At 41.7% G+C, this 17,078-nt stretch overlaps 1 protein-coding gene across 3 annotated transcripts in view; it reads left to right on the top strand.

Annotated features, from left to right (window-relative positions):
* BMERB1 (bMERB domain containing 1) overlaps positions 1-17,078 on the top strand; it is a 57,331-nt gene that overhangs the window by 22,585 nt on the left and 17,668 nt on the right. For all 3 annotated transcript variants that reach the window (XM_058035239.1, XM_058035237.1, XM_058035236.1), the window contains exon 2: positions 13,017-13,140. In XM_058035239.1, the coding sequence (XP_057891222.1) occupies positions 13,017-13,140 (124 nt within the window). The remainder of the gene's footprint in view (positions 1-13,016; positions 13,141-17,078) is intronic.

Here is a 17,078-nt window from a genome sequence, read left to right as displayed (position 1 = left end):
TTTCCTTGGAGTGTGGCTTCAGCTCAGCCTTGCTGCAGATGGGAATGTGCAATGGTTTCAGTGGAGATCCACACGAGGGAAGGTACCTGCCACAGCAAGGAACTGCTCCAGTTTCTATTTCCAGCCTCATGCAGGGCTGGGCACAGAAACCCCTTCCAGAGCCTTCCTGGCAGCTTTCCTGAGCCACTCTGAAATAGCTCCTCACAGATAAAGCTCTAACCCAGTGCCACTGAATAAAACTGACAATGAGGGCTCCTGGCTCGACCTTCAAAGGCAATTTTCCCTCATTTTTGTGTCCTGCTTTGGATCCATTTTTTCATAGAAAGAGCTGTCAGATCACATCCACTGTGCAAAGCTCCCCACCAGGCTGCACACAGCTGTATGTTCTCCTCGTTCTCTGAAGGACAAACTGCTGTTTAAAGTGCACAAGGTTGTATTTTCAATTCATAGCATCATGGGGAAAGGTGAAAGGAGTATGGAAATCCAATAGCAGCTGCATTGTCAGCATCATGGTTTATTTAAATGTCAAGCAAGTTTTTGTCTCACACAGGTTTATTTTGAAAAATAAAGTATTCTTTTGAGGTCTGTTCCTCTTGTCCTGCACACTCCCCACCCTGTGTGAAGGTATCAGTGACCAGATACCAAGATCTGGCTACTCTGGGATTTGCAACTCCTGACTCTTTGCATTCTCTTTCAATAATTAGAGAGCTACTAGGAAAGCTAGTGCCTGTTCTCACAAATCAGACCTCTAGAAGGAGGTAACTAATGCAGTTTGATTTCTGGCTGTTATTTTCTATGCCTCTGAGGCACTGGAGGTCACTGGAGCGGGGACAAGTGACTGGTTCTTGTGTGTGAGAAGCACTGAGGTGCCTGCAGGCAGCCAGTGACCAGTGTGGTTCTTTATTTCTTTGCTGATCAGGAGAAAAAAGTATTCAAGAGGGATGTAACAGTGGTACTAGGACAATCACTTGGGAAGAGGGGAATATTAAGGCCTATTTCAAGCTTTACATGTTATGGAACTGTTTCCATATACTCCCTGATCAGGATGGTGCCAGCTCCTGCACTGGCTCCAGCAGCATTTCCCCTGTGTTCAGTCTTGTCTTTGATATACAGACACAGTGTGGTGGAATAAATGAGCTTAATTCATCCCACCTTGATTCCTCCTGGCTTTAATGCAGCTTTCTGCCTCAGCTCCCGTGTTCATTCAGAGAAAGAAGCACAGGGTTCAAACCCTGCTCCAGGGTTTGTTTGTGCAGAGCTGCAGGATCTGAGGCTGGACATGCCGAATGCACAGAAACATTCTCAGCTTGTGTACTCCAAGTTGTGTCTGTTCAGCAGAGATATCCTGCAAGGGAGCTGAAATTTCAGGGTAATTCCCTATCAGAAACAAAAGAACATGTACAGGAGCTCTTCCAACATCACTCTTACCCAGGCAAAGCATTTTTTAAGCATCTTTCTGGTTTTATTTAGTTGCAGTCATTTCACAGTAGCTGATGTGAGCTTTTTCCTCAGTAGGTTTTTTTTTAATGGATTTTACCTTTTATGTAGAATAGTCTGGATATAAAATATCTTTGTAAAAGTATTCTTGTAGTGGAGAAAATCATAGCACTTAATTTTATTGTTTTGAAATGATGTGGTTAGCCACAACAGAGTAAATCTGATGTAACTGTTCTCATGCTGGGAAGGTGTTACATCACTGTGTTGCAAGCAAGAAAAAACTGTCTCCCGTGAGTCCTCCACATATGTAGGTATTTACAGCAAAGAAAATATTGTCCTTGTGGCATGTTTGCATTCACTCTGCATGAGGGAGAAGAGACACTTCTCTGTGTGTTCATAAGGAGGTCATCCAGTGCCCTTTGCAGTGATGTAAAATATACAAGGAGCAGGAAACAGGATCCCATCTCATGGAATATCCTTTCAATAATTTCCCCAGGTTTCCTCTTTCTGGAGTGGTAGAAAGACAAAATATCCAAGCTAGAAACCATTTTCTGCCTGCTAGAACAAATGATCAGGGTTCTCATCAGTTTCCAGGTCCTGTGGAACGTCCTCCCCTAATAACAGTGGGGAGGTTTTTGTTTGCTCTCCAAGAAGAATGGACAGCATTCTTACAATGACATTTTTGTGGGCTAACCCAGGGCATTATCAGATGCTGGTTAGGATAAATGAGTGTTTGCTAGTGAGTCAAATAAAGAAACAGGCAGTATGGGAGATGGCTGTTTTGAGATGTGTATCTTTCTAAATGAATCAATATTGCAAACAAACTGAAAAATGTGCAAACAGATGCAAATAAAATAGCATGAACTGTTTATAGCAGTACTTGAGCATTGTTTTATACCCCAGTCTGCACCAGCACAAATTAGGTCAAAGATAATCAATTCAGATAAATGTTTGTAGAAATGAGATTCATCACAAAAGGCTTACTTAATCCAGAAGGTCATTAACTTTGCATAATCAGTTCTGAGGAAATAATTAAATGGAGCTTGTATTTTCCTTTTTACAAATAATTTCCCATTAAATGTAAGAATTAGTACACAGAGCTTAAAACTGCAAGCAAAAGGTGAAATCATTATTTAATCCCGTGGAATTTACTGTATGAACAGTGGTCTGAGGCAGGTTATAGTGAGTGGGTTTTGTCTATTCATTCTGTCTGATAACACTTCCTGAAAAGAGCCAATATTATTTTCTTTGCTGGTTGCAAGTTTTCATATAGCAACAGGGGAGATAAACACCTAATGAAATAGGAAAATCTCATTGTAAAGCCAGAAAATCAAATAGGAAAGGTTACCTGAGGGGAAAAGAAGAAGGAAAAAGGAAACAATTTAGCTTAATTCATTTTAAAAACCAACAGATTTTATGCTGGTGGCATTCCAATATTTCACTGAAAGACAAATTTGTTTCTAGCTCTTCTTAGGCTTATATTTAATTCATAAATAGGGGATTTCAACTTATGAAACAGGATTCTGATCTGTTGGGTTTGTGATGGCTAATTCTTAGGGAAGTGTATGTTCAGCATATGTAAAAAATCTTGATCTCACCCTTTGTAATGTGGAGGTGCACTGAGATGAAATTTGTGGCTCAGATGAAAAAAAAATCATTTTTCTAACATCTGCCTCATTAGAAAGGTGATTTCTCATAGAGGAGACCTCAAACTTTGCACCAAGTATTTGTGTTTGTATTGATTTTCTCAGAACAGAGTGAGTTCATACATGAGTTATGAGGTCACACATTGCCTTGGTACTGAGAATTTCTCTGAGCAGCATTTTAAATGGAACACATTCCAGACTGGTTGTGTAATTAAGAAAAATCTCTAAGTCTGTGATATGTGGTATATGAAACAGTATCTTGAGAACTCAGCTGGTTTGTCTCACATGCAGAGATTTATTTATTTGTTTATCTGTGTGTAGGGGCAGAGAGAAGAGTAAGGAACCAGAAGAAGAGAACATTAGGGGAAGGTTCTGGTTCTAGTCCTGCTGGGATAATGAGGGCACCCTTCCATGGGGTCAGGTCAGTAGGACAATCCCTGATGAAAACACAGTGGTGCATCTCCTAGAAAGAGGTGGGAAAATGCCACTCTGTTATTTCAGTTCCAGCAAGACAAATTAGGTTGCTTAGTTCCAGGCTGACATGTACTGTGGTCTGGGGGAAATTGCTTTCACACCTCACCTGAAATCACCAGCCAAATGTGTAAGAAGTCCTGTTGTCAGAGCATCTGGCAACAAGGAATGTGGTACTGGTACCCAAACTAGAGTTTATTTAAAGTTGGAAACAACAGTAGGAAGTCTGGAAAATGTCCTTGCACAATTCAATTATAGTACTTTGTGAAGTCTGTCATAAATCTCTGCAGACCTAATTATGCGGACAGCTTTTCTTTAAATCCCACTCAAACCCACTTAATCCTTCTTTATGCCCAACAAAATTGGTTGGATGAGATACCACAGGCTATTTTGCAAATGGACTGAAGTTGTCTTGGAGAGTTTGTGGCTCAGTTCAGGCACTGGAAGCTGGACTCTGCAATGGTGGCACCAGTCAAGGGTGACAATGCCCTTCCTGCGTGCTGGAATTGCTCTGAAAATTTCTGTGTGTGAGCAAATCCATTTTGCACTCTGTCAGGATTTCTGAGGCTCCGGAACAGACCCACTGTGCTGCTCAGTATTTGTGTTTAATGTGTGAAAGGACTGCACTGGGGTGATCCTGAGCTGGCCTCTGAGCAGACATTTGCAGGCCAGCTTGCATCTGAAGGCATGCGCTGGTGTGACCTTATCACAGCCACCAGAAGGGAAAATAAGTTAAATCTGCCAAATTTAGAATCTAGATATTTGAAAACTGCCTCAACTCAGAGATGCAGCTGGTATTAATACAGAGGATTTGGTTTCAGCTGAGTGGAGAATTGTGTGTGAGTCCATGAATAATGTGTCTGGGGATTGTTAATTCGATAGGACTTGAGTTTAAAAAGGTTTTTATAAAGAGATATTAATTCCAACTCCCTTTGCTGTTTTCATGGTTATGTTTTCCTCATTTTTATGCGTTTGCCCTCTAACCAGCTGGAGAGATGTGTGCACCCTTGTTATCACTGAGTGAATGGAAATTGGCTGGGGCATGCAAATTGCCCAGACAGAGTCTTGGAATCGACTTCAAAGTAGCAAAGTTGAGCCCTGTAATTGGAGTGTCAAGGCCCCTGAGGGTTTTCAAGATCCAACCTGTAAGTGCCATTAGGTAATTTATCTCAGTGGACATCCTTCTGCATATCCTGAATTTATTTACATCCTGCAAATTTCTATCACACGAATAAGATCTGTATTTATTACAATATTATGGCATAATCAAATCAGGCCTGGGGCTTTTATTCATTGTTTATGCACAGATTTTATTAGGAAGCTGCTTTTTCCTTATCTTTTCTAAGAAACTTTAGTTCAATGTTAAGTTCTGACTTCTTGGTCATTTATTGCTGTGAGTACTGAAATCCTGGTCTGTAAATGTGGTTTTGTATTAGCTCTTAAACTACTGCAAGAGAGGGTACTGCTGAGGAAAGTCCTCCCAGAGTATCCAGAGTATTGTGAGTCACGAATCAAAGAATGTAAAAATAGAGAAACTCCCAGGAGTAGAAAACACAACCATGAAAATCATACTGATATTGCTACAAACCAGCACCAAATCAAACACAGATTTACAGCTAGAACTGACTCTAGTTACAGATAATTAAGGAGCAAATTGTCCCACTGTACTGAGTCAGTTCCTTGCACACACAAGCACCCTTAGGAGGGAGGAATATAAAAGCAGAGATGGAGCTCTCTGGTGAAGGGAGAGTTTAATTTGACAGGATGGATCCTTATGGCTTCCTGCATGGAGAAAGAGTCTGCAAACTTTGTAGGGGCTGTGAATGACTGCAGTGGACACTGGACCTCAGACAGCTAAATCCTACCTTAATGAGTAAATCCCCAGATAACAGTAAAATTAGTCTTCTCTTCTTCCTGAGCTGTTCTGTGCCTGCAGATACCTGAGCTTGTCCACAGGACCTGTCCCCATCACCATGAGCAGGTGACACCACAAGGCTGACAGCATCAGAAGCCAGTAGAGTGCTGAAATCTGAAAGCTGAAGTGCAAGGTAGAACAAATGGAATTTGTAATCCAAACATAGGATAGCAGTATAGATTTTGAGGTTCATTAAGTCTGAATATCACATTGAGACCTATGCCTGACATTAAATTTCTGCAAGAACTCCAGCCTGGTGATGATTCACAGGATCCCATTGTCAGGGCAGGAAGAACAACTGTTGCCAGATGAGCTGTTTTTTCAGGATATCATTGCAACCAAGATGAGGCTTTCTATGCACAGAGCAGTTCCTTAAGACTAGAGATATCTTTTTCCTGGGGGAAGTGTAAGATTAAAGGGTTGCATAATTACCCACTTAGGAAACTGAAACTGTCATAAACTGACAAAAAACAAAGCCAAGAATAATTACTGCTTATAAATTTTGCAGGATAACAAACAAGACTTTAATTGATGCTTTTTTCAAGAGGCAAGATCTTTATAGATCTTATCATTATGGATTTGTGCTGATATATATATTTTAATAGGGAGCAAGGGCAGAAAATTGTCCCTAAATTAGAAAGTTGCAACCATCATTTAACTGTAAAACTTCTAGTTAGCAAAGTATTGAAGACCATCCTTAATTAGCAATCACTTTTACCACTGACTGTCTATTTCTGCTGGGGCATTTGTAGTTCAGTGAGAAAACTCAAAGCAGGATCTCTTTCAGGGTCAGTTTTTAAACCAGCTGTATTCAGTGCAGTGCAACTTGTTCTACAGAAGCACAGCCTAAAAGATGGAAAGCAGCTGAGAATCTTATCTGGGCAGGGGACAACTGCAGGCACCTCCATCAGATGTGACAGGAGACATTGTGTGCAGGTCTTTGAGTATAATAGCACAGGAAAGGAACCAAAAGGGCTTTCAGAGTTAGAGGAAGGAGTTAACATTCAACACTGTGAATCTGGCATTTGTATTTCGAGAGAAAGCTCAGTGAGACCAAGTATACAAAAGGCTGAAATGGGGAAGAATAGACTGCTGCCAACAGGCTTTCTTGCAAAGGTAAATAATAAAAAATAAAAGGTCAAAGCTTGGAGGTAAGAACAAGAACATACAGGATAAGCAACTGAAAGAATCTTTTTATAACCAGAGGCTCTTAGATGTGGAACAGACAGGGCAGTGATTCTGGAAGTGCAGTGGGCAATTGCACACAGTTCTTTTTATGTTCTCTGCTCACCTAATTTTAAAATGGGGTCATATGCTAGAGTATGAGTGAAATACTTTGGAAGTAGAAACTTATGTGTGAAGATGTCTATGCTGTAAATCTGTGATAATTAAAGAATAAAAAAGTATTAATAAACTGGACAAAATAAATCCCAATGTTATAATTGTGCTATTACACCCAGACCAGAGCTGGCTGATGGACAGAGCCATCACCAGTCACAGCAGATGATTTAATAGTTCTTGGGGAGGAGATTATATGGCAAACAGAATGATCTGTGCTGGGTTTTGAATGAGCAGAGATGGATGAATAGAGAAAAGAATTAATCATATGTGTCTCTCTACATATGAAATTCTGATCTCTTGCCTGAGGAGCTGCAGATGCAAAGAACTGCCTGAGTCCAGCAGTTTGTCCCAGAACATAAATGATCTTTACACAGCACAGCACAGGGCTGAGCTGGCCAGTGCTTTGTGCTTCAGGTCTGCTGGAAGCAAAGATGCACCACAATTCCCCACAAATCAGATAAATCCCCCACTTCTTTTCCCCCTTCTCCAAATGGCAGCTGTGAAGCAGGGATATTGGATGACCACGACACTCCCACAGATCCTGGTGTTTAATCAGCTTTCAGGAGGCATCTCTGGACCCTTCCTGCCAAAGAGGATCCCTGGAGCTCCCAGCTTTCACAGCTGCCTGTTGCAAAACCAAGCTAAGGGGACTCAGCCAGCCCAGAGGTTTATGCTGAGACATGGAGCATGTGAAACCACCTTTGGGATTTCTGGGTGCCCTGCTGTCTGGCAAAAGTATTTGAAGCCTTGATGCTTGGTTTAAGCCAACATCTCAGGGCTCTAAGGTTACCCCCTCTGCATCTGGGAGCTGCATTGCAGTTGAAACTTCTGATTTTTTTTGAAATGTAACATTTCCAGAAGTGCAAAGCTGTTCTGGATTCTCATGCACTGAAAGGAAACAAGGGTCTTTGGACAGAATTTTTTCTGTACTGAATGCAATGTGTTATCCCCCAAATACTCTGAATGCCACTTCTCTGGCATTTTCCAGCAGAGACAGTTTTGTCAGAAAGTTTGGGCTACCACTGCTTGCAGGGACAAAGCACATCTGGCCAGCTGTGAAGGAGCTGTGCTCCTTTGTCAGCCCAAAGTGCAGTTCATGGCTCTACATGCTAGACGCCCAAAATTTAAATGTGTTGCTCCATTATCAGTAAGGACTCAAAAATGATAACAGGCACAATAATAAGAAAAAACAAATCAGCTTCCTGCTAGAAGCAAAATTCAGCTGTGTTATCTCCTGCATTCAGTGCCACTGACAGCAGTGCAAGTAAAGGGATTCTGAGAACTTTTGCCATCTGAGTGTGACTGGAGCAGCTCATCAGCTTTTTGCTCCTTCAGTAACAGCCTCTGCACACTCCTATTGCCTTTAGACATTGCTTTTCCACAGTGCTAAAACTCACCAGGTGTTTCTGCTGCCCACTGAGGCCATATGAACCAGCAGCACCATCCCAAATTTACTGAATTTGTGCCATCACCAACCTGTTCTTGGTGCTAGAGAAGAAATAGGAGAACAAATTGACAGGCAGAGGGAAGAGATTGCCGTGAGGGGAAAGAGGAGATTACAGCATTTCTGAAAGAACCCCTGAAATGGCCTGTGGGCTGTATTCTGCAGCAGGATGAGGACATTCCTGGGATGTGTCCCAAAGCCAGACTGCTGCCAGTGTCCAAACCAAGTGAGGAATGCAGTGAAAGGAGTGTGAGATGTGCCCGCTGCCACTACAACCAGCTCACTGCCCCTTTTTTCCCTTTTCCCCAATCTACCCATCTGAAATTGCACAAGGCTGCAGCCTCTCAGGCAATGCAGGAACAAAACACATTGCAGCTGTTTGTATTGTATTTATATGGTAATTCCATCACAAAGCATTGAATAAATACAATGTGCCACACACATGCCAAATTCAGTAGTTGTTAGGATTCACAGCAATAGAATGCTGCAGCAGGCTCGATTAGAAATAAGGAATTAAATGTAGTTTTTCCTGTACAGGTTAGTTATTGGCCACTGCATCCTGCACCAGAAGGATTAAATCAAACAGAAAAAAAATTAACTTTGAGGCAACAACAGAAGGTACAGTAAAAGGGCTGGCTGCAAGGCTAGCCTCCATTCATGCCTCCAGGTGACATGTTAGTGACCAACTATGAGAACAATCTGATTCTTTTCACATGAATATTTTTATCTGGAATATTTTGAACTATAACAAATTCATTTTTCTGCATTATGCAACTATTTAAATTTCCAAGCATGCTCCTTTGAAGAGGCACTAACTGATTCTCAGTTCATCCATTTCTGACCTGTGCCTCCTGCTTACTTCTGCTTTGTCTCATCAACTAATAGTGGTCTTGAGAGTCTTGATTTTGATATGTGAAGTAGCATTAGGAGTTTACTTGCTACAGTCTGCTCTATTAGCACTTAATGTATTTCAGTGAAACAGGATTAGCTTGAGAATTTCACTGAATTCTTTGAGAAAACCCCAAAAGTTCTGACCCAGATTTGGAGCAAAACTTATTCATTAACATTTTCTTACCAAGGATTAGTTTATTATTGGACAATTTAGGGGAGGGGAAGTAAGCTTCAAAGTGCTCAATTTAAGTCCAGTTCAGAACAATGACTTAAAATAATTTTTAACTGGAGCACCATCATTGGGTGGGCTGAAGAGCAGGTTTGCTGCTGGGTGGTTTCCGCATCAGAGAGGTCTCACAGCTGGTCTGTGCCACCATCCTCTGAGGAGCTTCAGCAGCCATGGTTGGACAGTCTCATTTAGGATGGATGGAGAGGAGCAGTGCTAGGGAGCTGGGCCATTGCCCTGTGCTGGAGCTCTCCTCCTGCTGGGTCACTGGGGTGGCTCTGGAAGGTGTGACTGGGTTCCAGAGCAGCAAAGCCATAAAGAAGAGGCTCTGGAAGGTGTGACTGATTCAGAGCAGCAGAGCCATAAAGAGGAGGATCCAGAGGGTCCTGCTGGAGCAGACCCTGCACTTGCTGTGGATCCCTCCCTTGCAGCTCCTCCTGCGTGTCCCTTGCCAGTGCCTGAGCTGTTCTGGAGCTCAGCAGTGACAATGACATCGTTTGGTTCCACAGCAGAGATTTGGGGCCCTCTGTGTCACTGCCAGGCCTCCCCTTCTCTGGTTCACAGTGACAATGACAGCCCCAAGTGACAATTAAAGCACTAATGGCTGCTGAGCACAGGGAGCCTGTCCTGTGGGGCCACCACCAGTGACAGCAGCAGGGTCTGGGCTGGTAATTAATTTCAGCCTCCCTTCCCAATGGCTCTGAAGCTATTGACACCAGGTGTGAGGTGTTCTCTCATTTCTCATTGTGTCAATTCAGGCTTCTTTTAACGTTTTCTTTGCACTTATTGACTTAATAGGCAATTTGGATTTTTGTTGCTTTTAAACACAGCTGGCCACTGTTCTATTTCTGGCTGCCACACTGAGGATGAAGTGTGATCATTAAGTTAATACCCACTTTAACTATACCAGTCTGTGTCTAAATTGAACCAAAGTTATGCATTAATAACTTCAGGCTTACTTCTTCAGTCCCTCTCACTGTGTGTAATTGCTTGATAATTTTATTTCCCTATAGTAATTATTTTCATGCTATCTTTTTGTGAATACAGTAATATCATTTTACTTGTTTCTTTGTCACTGAAAATTATCCTGGAGATTGCAGAACAGACAAAATAGTTTAATCCTGTCACTGGCTGTGACTAATCTCAGTGTTGTCTCCATTTTTGCTTTATGAATTTTGTCCCATTACCAGGAAGAAGCTCAATATATGCTAAAAAAATAGTTGACTACTACATACCTGATTTAAATAAAATAAAATGTTCCTTCTTTCTTTTTTGAAAATGTGAGAGACTTCTGTGTGAAGCTGTTCTGAACCATGTCTCAGAGGTGTCATTGCTCACTGGGACAGAGTCAGAGCTTTACTTAAAGGCTCAATAATGTTAACATAATCTTCCCCAGTGGTTCACATCCCAGGAGCTCAAACCATTTTATGAAAAATAATTAATTATCCTTCAGCACAGCTGCTCCCAGGTGAGCCAGTTATCCTTGGTGTTAGAAGAGGAGCTGAGAGCAGAGGTTGGTGTCTGTGGGGAGTGCTGGGGGCTGGGGTGGCAATTCCTGCCCTGGCCTCTCCAGGTGTCCTCACCTGTGCTCCATTCCAGGCTTCAGCCACATCTTCCAGCTTGCAGACAAGCTGTGAACTGATATCTGATGGTTTCTGTGTTTATTTCCCTCCACTTTGAAGCTTCTGCTGCCTTGCTTGCATTTTTGAGTCTTTTGGAGACACTGCAGAATTTTGGGTAGGTTTCAAAAATCTTTTCTCTGGTTCAAGGACATGTTGAGTGGGATGTGAAGGAGAATCTCTGTTCTGCAAGGGGTCAGAGCAGACTTCTGCCTGTCACACTAATTCCCATGCTGCTTTAAGCGCATCACAAAAAGCTTGTTTGTTCCTGAATTGTTGAAATCAGAGGGTGGAGGCTGACCTCACGCAAGGAGTGACACCAGGGCACTTACAGCTAGAGCTGCAGAGTGCAAGTAAATTAGTTACCATTTTTTTCCCCTGTTTTCTGAGCTCTTGAGAGCTAATTTTATAATATGTATGTGTAATTTATTTATGGTTTATATTCCTCTTTATTATTGGCTTTAATTCATGGTAGCATCAGAATAACTTCCCATCTCCTGCTTATATTTCTGGCAAGCAGTGAAAATTAGAGGTGGGCCTGTGAGAACCTCATGACATTTAGGCTACACATCAACTAAATATACTCCAACAAGCACAATGATTTCTAATAGGGAAATCCATCTTGTACAGGCAGCATTTCTGTGTGTACAAGACATCCTTACTTTACAGACCAGTTTTTCAATTTCAATGTAAAAACGACTTCTGAAACATGGCTGTTCTGTCATGACAGACATTTCAAAATCTGTCTCACTTTTTTTTCTCAAGATTCTGTTATCTTGAAAAAAAAGATGTTTTATTTTTGTTTCTCCACTTTCTTAATTAAGAAAGGAAGTCAAAACTTGCAGATAATACTAGCAGGGTAACTTTAAAAAATATTTAATCTATTTTTAAATACAAGGGAAATAGATTTTGTTTATATAGTATAGAATGTTTTTCCTTTGCCTCCATTTTGGGAGAACCATGAACTAAGCTCATACAGGAGCTGTTTCCTGAGATTTTGTAGTTTCAGTGCTACTCCAAGTTTTTGTCAGAAATTCTACTCAGTTGTGCTTAGTCTGTCATGAGAGACTTCAGAATTTGTCTCCTCTTAATTAATTGAACAGCTTATTTTCTAATGCTTTTTGTCTGCTGTTTTCTGCATAATTATGCTGAGTGTGTTTTGACCTCTCTATTTTCCCTTTTTCAAATCAAATACAGCTGAAACAGGTTTTTTTTTCAGGAATATCTCTCCATTTGGGTACCAAGATATGCAGCCAACCTATTTTTCAGTGTCTAAATTCTTGTTTAACGTGAAGGCCAAGTATGATGAACCCTTGGAATGGGGTTTTCCAGAGGCCAAGCAGTTTCTTTTCCAAACCCATCTTATATAAATTGGTTGCTTTAGGTTCAGTCCATAGCCCTGTTTCTCTCTGGGTTACAGTGATAACACATCAATTATGGAGAAATAATCACAGAAGCACCCTGGCCTTACCAGCTGCCAAGTTATTACTGCAAAGTGCTTTTCCCTATTTTAATGCCCTTGCAGGATGAGCTCCTGCATCATTTCTGAGCCCATCCTTGGCTCCTCTTGGTGGGGCTGGGCTTTAGCTCCAGGGTGAGCAGCAGGGAGAGTTCTAGAGGTTAAATGTGGGGAATATTCATGGGTTTATGTTGTCTGCACCAAGGTAGGACTCTGCAGAGCTGCAGGTAATTGCTCTGAGAGGGTTTTGTGGCACTGATACCAGTTCAGGAATGGTGGCCGTGGCTGTGGATGGGGTTGGGATTCCTCAGAGGGATGACTGAGCCTGACTTACAAAATGATTGTCACTTTGGCTTAGGAAGTATTTCACTTCTAAACTGTTACATTGCAAGTAATCAGAAAAAACAATAGAGAAAGCAGTCAGCACAGCATTCAGCTAGAGTATTTTTTACTGCTTGAATTAATTACTCCATAGTTAGGTAGCTCTGTGATTTAATTTACATTCCTGAAAAACACCATTAAGACAGTCTGACTGCCTTAATTCATTTTCTCTGCTTCCACACACAGATCAACTTGACATCATTTCAATGGCTGAAACAACAATGATGCCTGAGGAAATTGAGCTTGAGATGGCAAAGATCCAGAGACTTCGGGAAGTCTTAGTCAGAAGAGAATCAGAACTCAGGTTTATGTAAGTATCAATCCCTCTGGGAAAACACTATGCAAAATTAATCAAAATAGGAAAGAATGGTATTTAGAAGACTTTTATCTGCTTGACATTTTAAAAGGGAGAAAGATAAAGAGCATCCCAGTTAGGTGAGCACTTACAAAATGCCGTTGGGAAACGATTTTTGTAGTTGCAAAGGAAATTACTGCTTTTTTATTCAGCACCTTTTTTTATTCAGCACGATTTGCAGAATACATAAAATGGATCTCTTACTTACAAAAGGAAACTTTAGCAAAGTACCTGTCTCTGCAGCATCTTTTCCTACCTGATTTCAGTCCTTTGTGGCAAGGATATTTGTCTGAACAAAATATCAACAGGTAGGGGATTTGAAGCTTCCACAGTCTAACCTAGTCAGGCTTTATTCCTGCTTCATTAGTGGTCTTAGCTCATGTCACAAGAGAGCTGCACACTGTGCTCTGCCCTAATAGCAGCCAAGACTTGACATTTGTTAAATGGAAGCCATTAAGTTATGAACACAAAACACTTTCTGATATATCAAATTAAATAGCAATATTCCAAGAGGGATTTTCAAAATTGCCAAAAAGGTCAGGCGTAGGAGCCTCACTGTAGGTTTGTGAATATTAATTCAATTCTGATGGTGAAGGCAATAGGGTTAATATTCCTAAATCATCAGATTTAGAAGTGTATTATTTTGAAGTATCCTCAGTCTGTGAGTATCTGAGGTCAGAAACAAATGCCTTTGCTGACAGGCCAAGAACTTCAGTAGCTCTAAAACCTGCTGAGCTCAGACCCTTGGCATTAATGAAGCTTCAGTAGCCTGAAAAACTCACTGGCTTTCTGCTTATGTTCAAGTACAGGGAGCTGGTACTTTGACCCTTACACTTGAGGTTAATTTTAGTGCCCTGATTGCATTGCCAGAAGCTGGAAGCCCCACCCCTCTGCAAACAGCACATCTTTGAATGCTATCCCAGAGACTTCTGCCAGAATCACTGCTTAGACACCTTTGGAGTAAGGACTGGTTATAGTGCCACTGACCTTTAGTAATGCCTTTGTGGTACAAACAAAGTGAACAGGAAAGCTTTTGTCACTCCTGCTCCTGGTAGTCAAGTCACTACTTGGTTATTGGTTTGTACATAAATTTAATCTGGAAGAAGCCTCATCATTGAACCCTGCACTTCTCTTGACATTTTCTCTATCAAACAAAGCACTGAAATAAACTGCCCCAGTGAATGAGAGCAATTGTTCTGTTTGTTCTGGTATCCAGTCTGCTCTTTTCATTTCCCCCATGCTCACACTCTTTACTCTGTATTGCCTTGCAGGTGTTTGAGTAAGGGATTTAACACAGGAGAGCTGCTTATTGAAAAGGGAACAGAACTGGTGTTCACACTGTGCAGCTGCTCTCCTCCTGGGCCAGATCTCATCCTCTCACCCTGCCTGGAGCTGCCCAGAGCACTGCCAGCCTCTCCCTGGCACAGGCAGGGAAGCTCCTCTGAGCTCCAGCCTCCAGGAGGTTGGCCCAAGGTCCTGGCAGAGCAGGCAGGGGACTGAGGGGACCCCAGTTTCTGTCTTTTCTGAGCCATGGAGAGCCACAGACCCTCTCATTCCTTCAGCTGCAGCAGACCTAATGACCACTTTTCCAGGGATATTCACACAGCTTCCAGCCCAGCTGCTCCCGGCAGTGTGGCAAAGTGCTCTGACGCTGCTCATTAATCCTTGAGGCATGTGGCAATGTGGCAATCCTTCATTCAGTGAATGCCACTGAATGAAATGGCCAGAGAGAGAAGCAGTGGTACCCAAGATAGTGATACCCAAATAATACAGCAGCACCTGCTCTTTCCTGCCTCTCATGCTGGGGATTTGCACTGACAGAAGGGCTTGGCTACATTTGTCTTCAATGACAAACATATTTTAATGACCTGTTGCTGAGATTAACAGCACGTGTCATGGTTCCCTCAGTGGTCCAAATTTTGTATCTGTTTCACTAAGCAAATTACGTAAACTCTAATTCATAGACATATTGTGGAAGACTTTATATGTAGCCATAATCTTTTTTTCGTTTGATTTCTGGAGTAATGAATTGCCAACATCCAAAGACCAGAAGTCTGTATGTAGGTCATGAATTTTAGTAACTGATTTCTTCTGACAGGACTGGATTCCCCTGGGAATGACCTGTCCAACCAACCACATGCAGCTGAGCCTCCTCAGCCAGGTTTAGGCAGGCTCAGCTTTGAACACTGCTAACGAGCAGCTCTACACCTACACTCAGAGCACAGAGTGCCAGGGCAGCTTTAATGAGAGCCACAGCTCTTTAGCTTTTGCATCTGCTTTAGCCTTTGCTTTAATTAGAGCAAAAGGATAAAACACACACTTAGTATTACAGAAACTGTGTGGTATGTTTGTATTCCCTTCTTTGCCTTTCTTGCTGTTAGCAACAGAATAGAAATTCTCTTGGGTTAAATTGGTATTTTTTCAATAGTTCTTATAAAAGCATGAACACAGTGAAAGGGTTCTGTAGCACTTGCACATCCAGGCACAGCTCACATTTCCAGCTACATTTTTTTAAAATAATGGTTCTTTCTTCTCACTGTCTGTCTGATCTTTTTATTCACATGTAGCCAGATCCTAAAGCAGGAAGAGCAGACTGTAGCTGTGCTTAAAGAAAGCAGGGCTCTAAAGCTGTGCTCAGTGTCCCCAGCCCTCAGGGTCACAGCACACACAACCTGGCAGCTCTGCTTGCACATGCCAGCAGGTGCCACAGCTCTTCCCTGCATTTAAAAATACTCACTCAAGAATAAGACAACAAAACACTGCTAAAAAATACCCCACCCTGTGTTTGAAATACTCACCCAAGAATTAAATATGTGACAGCTTATTCTTAGCCTGAGCCCAGAAATTTTTTTATTTGAAAAGCAAGGAAAGCAGATGAACTCTTATCTATTTGCCATATACTATAGTGAAATATTCATCCTGTAGTGTATACTTTATAAGAGGCCAGTTTTCTGATAATCCTTTTCTTTTTATCAATAAAAAGAAACAAAGAAAGCAAAATGAGCTGAAGCAATGGACTAACAGGTCATGATGTTTCCCAAACCATTGTGCCAGTTGCAAGTCAGGTATTAACCTTTGTAAATGTGTCCTTTGCTTTGCTCCTTATTTTTGTTTCCTCCTTGAAAACAAAGAAAGGAGGGCAGCTGAAAGCAGCTGTGCTCTTCATACCCAGGAAATCCACATCACTTCTAGCTGAATACCTGCTTGCTATGAAGAATTACCTGAAGTTTATAAGGAGACAATTTCCAGATTATAAAATCAAGCCTTCCTCAATTAGGTAATGCCACAATTTATATTGTACAATCATATTTTAGCTCAGGCAACCTCAGTCACAGCAGAGCAGATGCACTATGCTTTGGTCTGTAATTACATTATCAAATGCTATTTTTGTCTCAGGACCCTGCCTTGCTTGGTGCCCAGGATGGACCTCCTCAGGATATGTGCAGGCTATGTAGGAATTGTGGCTGTTTGTAGCATCTCTCCTTCAGTGATACTGATACTATCAAATTTCATAAAATTATGCCAGGAGCTGTTGTGACTCTCTCCAGCCAGCCCAGGAAATGAAAATATACCTTGAAGCCATCAGATGCTATCTCCAGCTCTTCCTGGTTTGTTTTTGGAATAGCTGAGAGCTCAGCATATATAGATCTGAATGAGACAATATGTACAGACAAGCATCAGTTTACAGCCTGCCAGCATCCCCCTCCTTCACTTCTCAGGCTTCTCTCAGCTCCTTCCTGAAAACATTCTGGATAAAAAGAGTTTTGGGTCAAGCTGTGAATGTTCAATCTGTCTGTGCTGTTGAGGAAAGCAAACACACCACGTCAGAACATGCACACTCTCTCTTCCTTTCCAGAGCTCCTGTCCCACTTCCTTTATTTTCTTCTTTCCTG

The sequence above is a fragment of the Melospiza georgiana genome, chromosome 16 (genome assembly GCF_028018845.1).
Source record: "Melospiza georgiana isolate bMelGeo1 chromosome 16, bMelGeo1.pri, whole genome shotgun sequence".
Classification (NCBI taxonomy): domain Eukaryota; kingdom Metazoa; phylum Chordata; class Aves; order Passeriformes; family Passerellidae; genus Melospiza; species Melospiza georgiana.
This window is presented reverse-complemented; position numbering and strand designations above follow the sequence as displayed.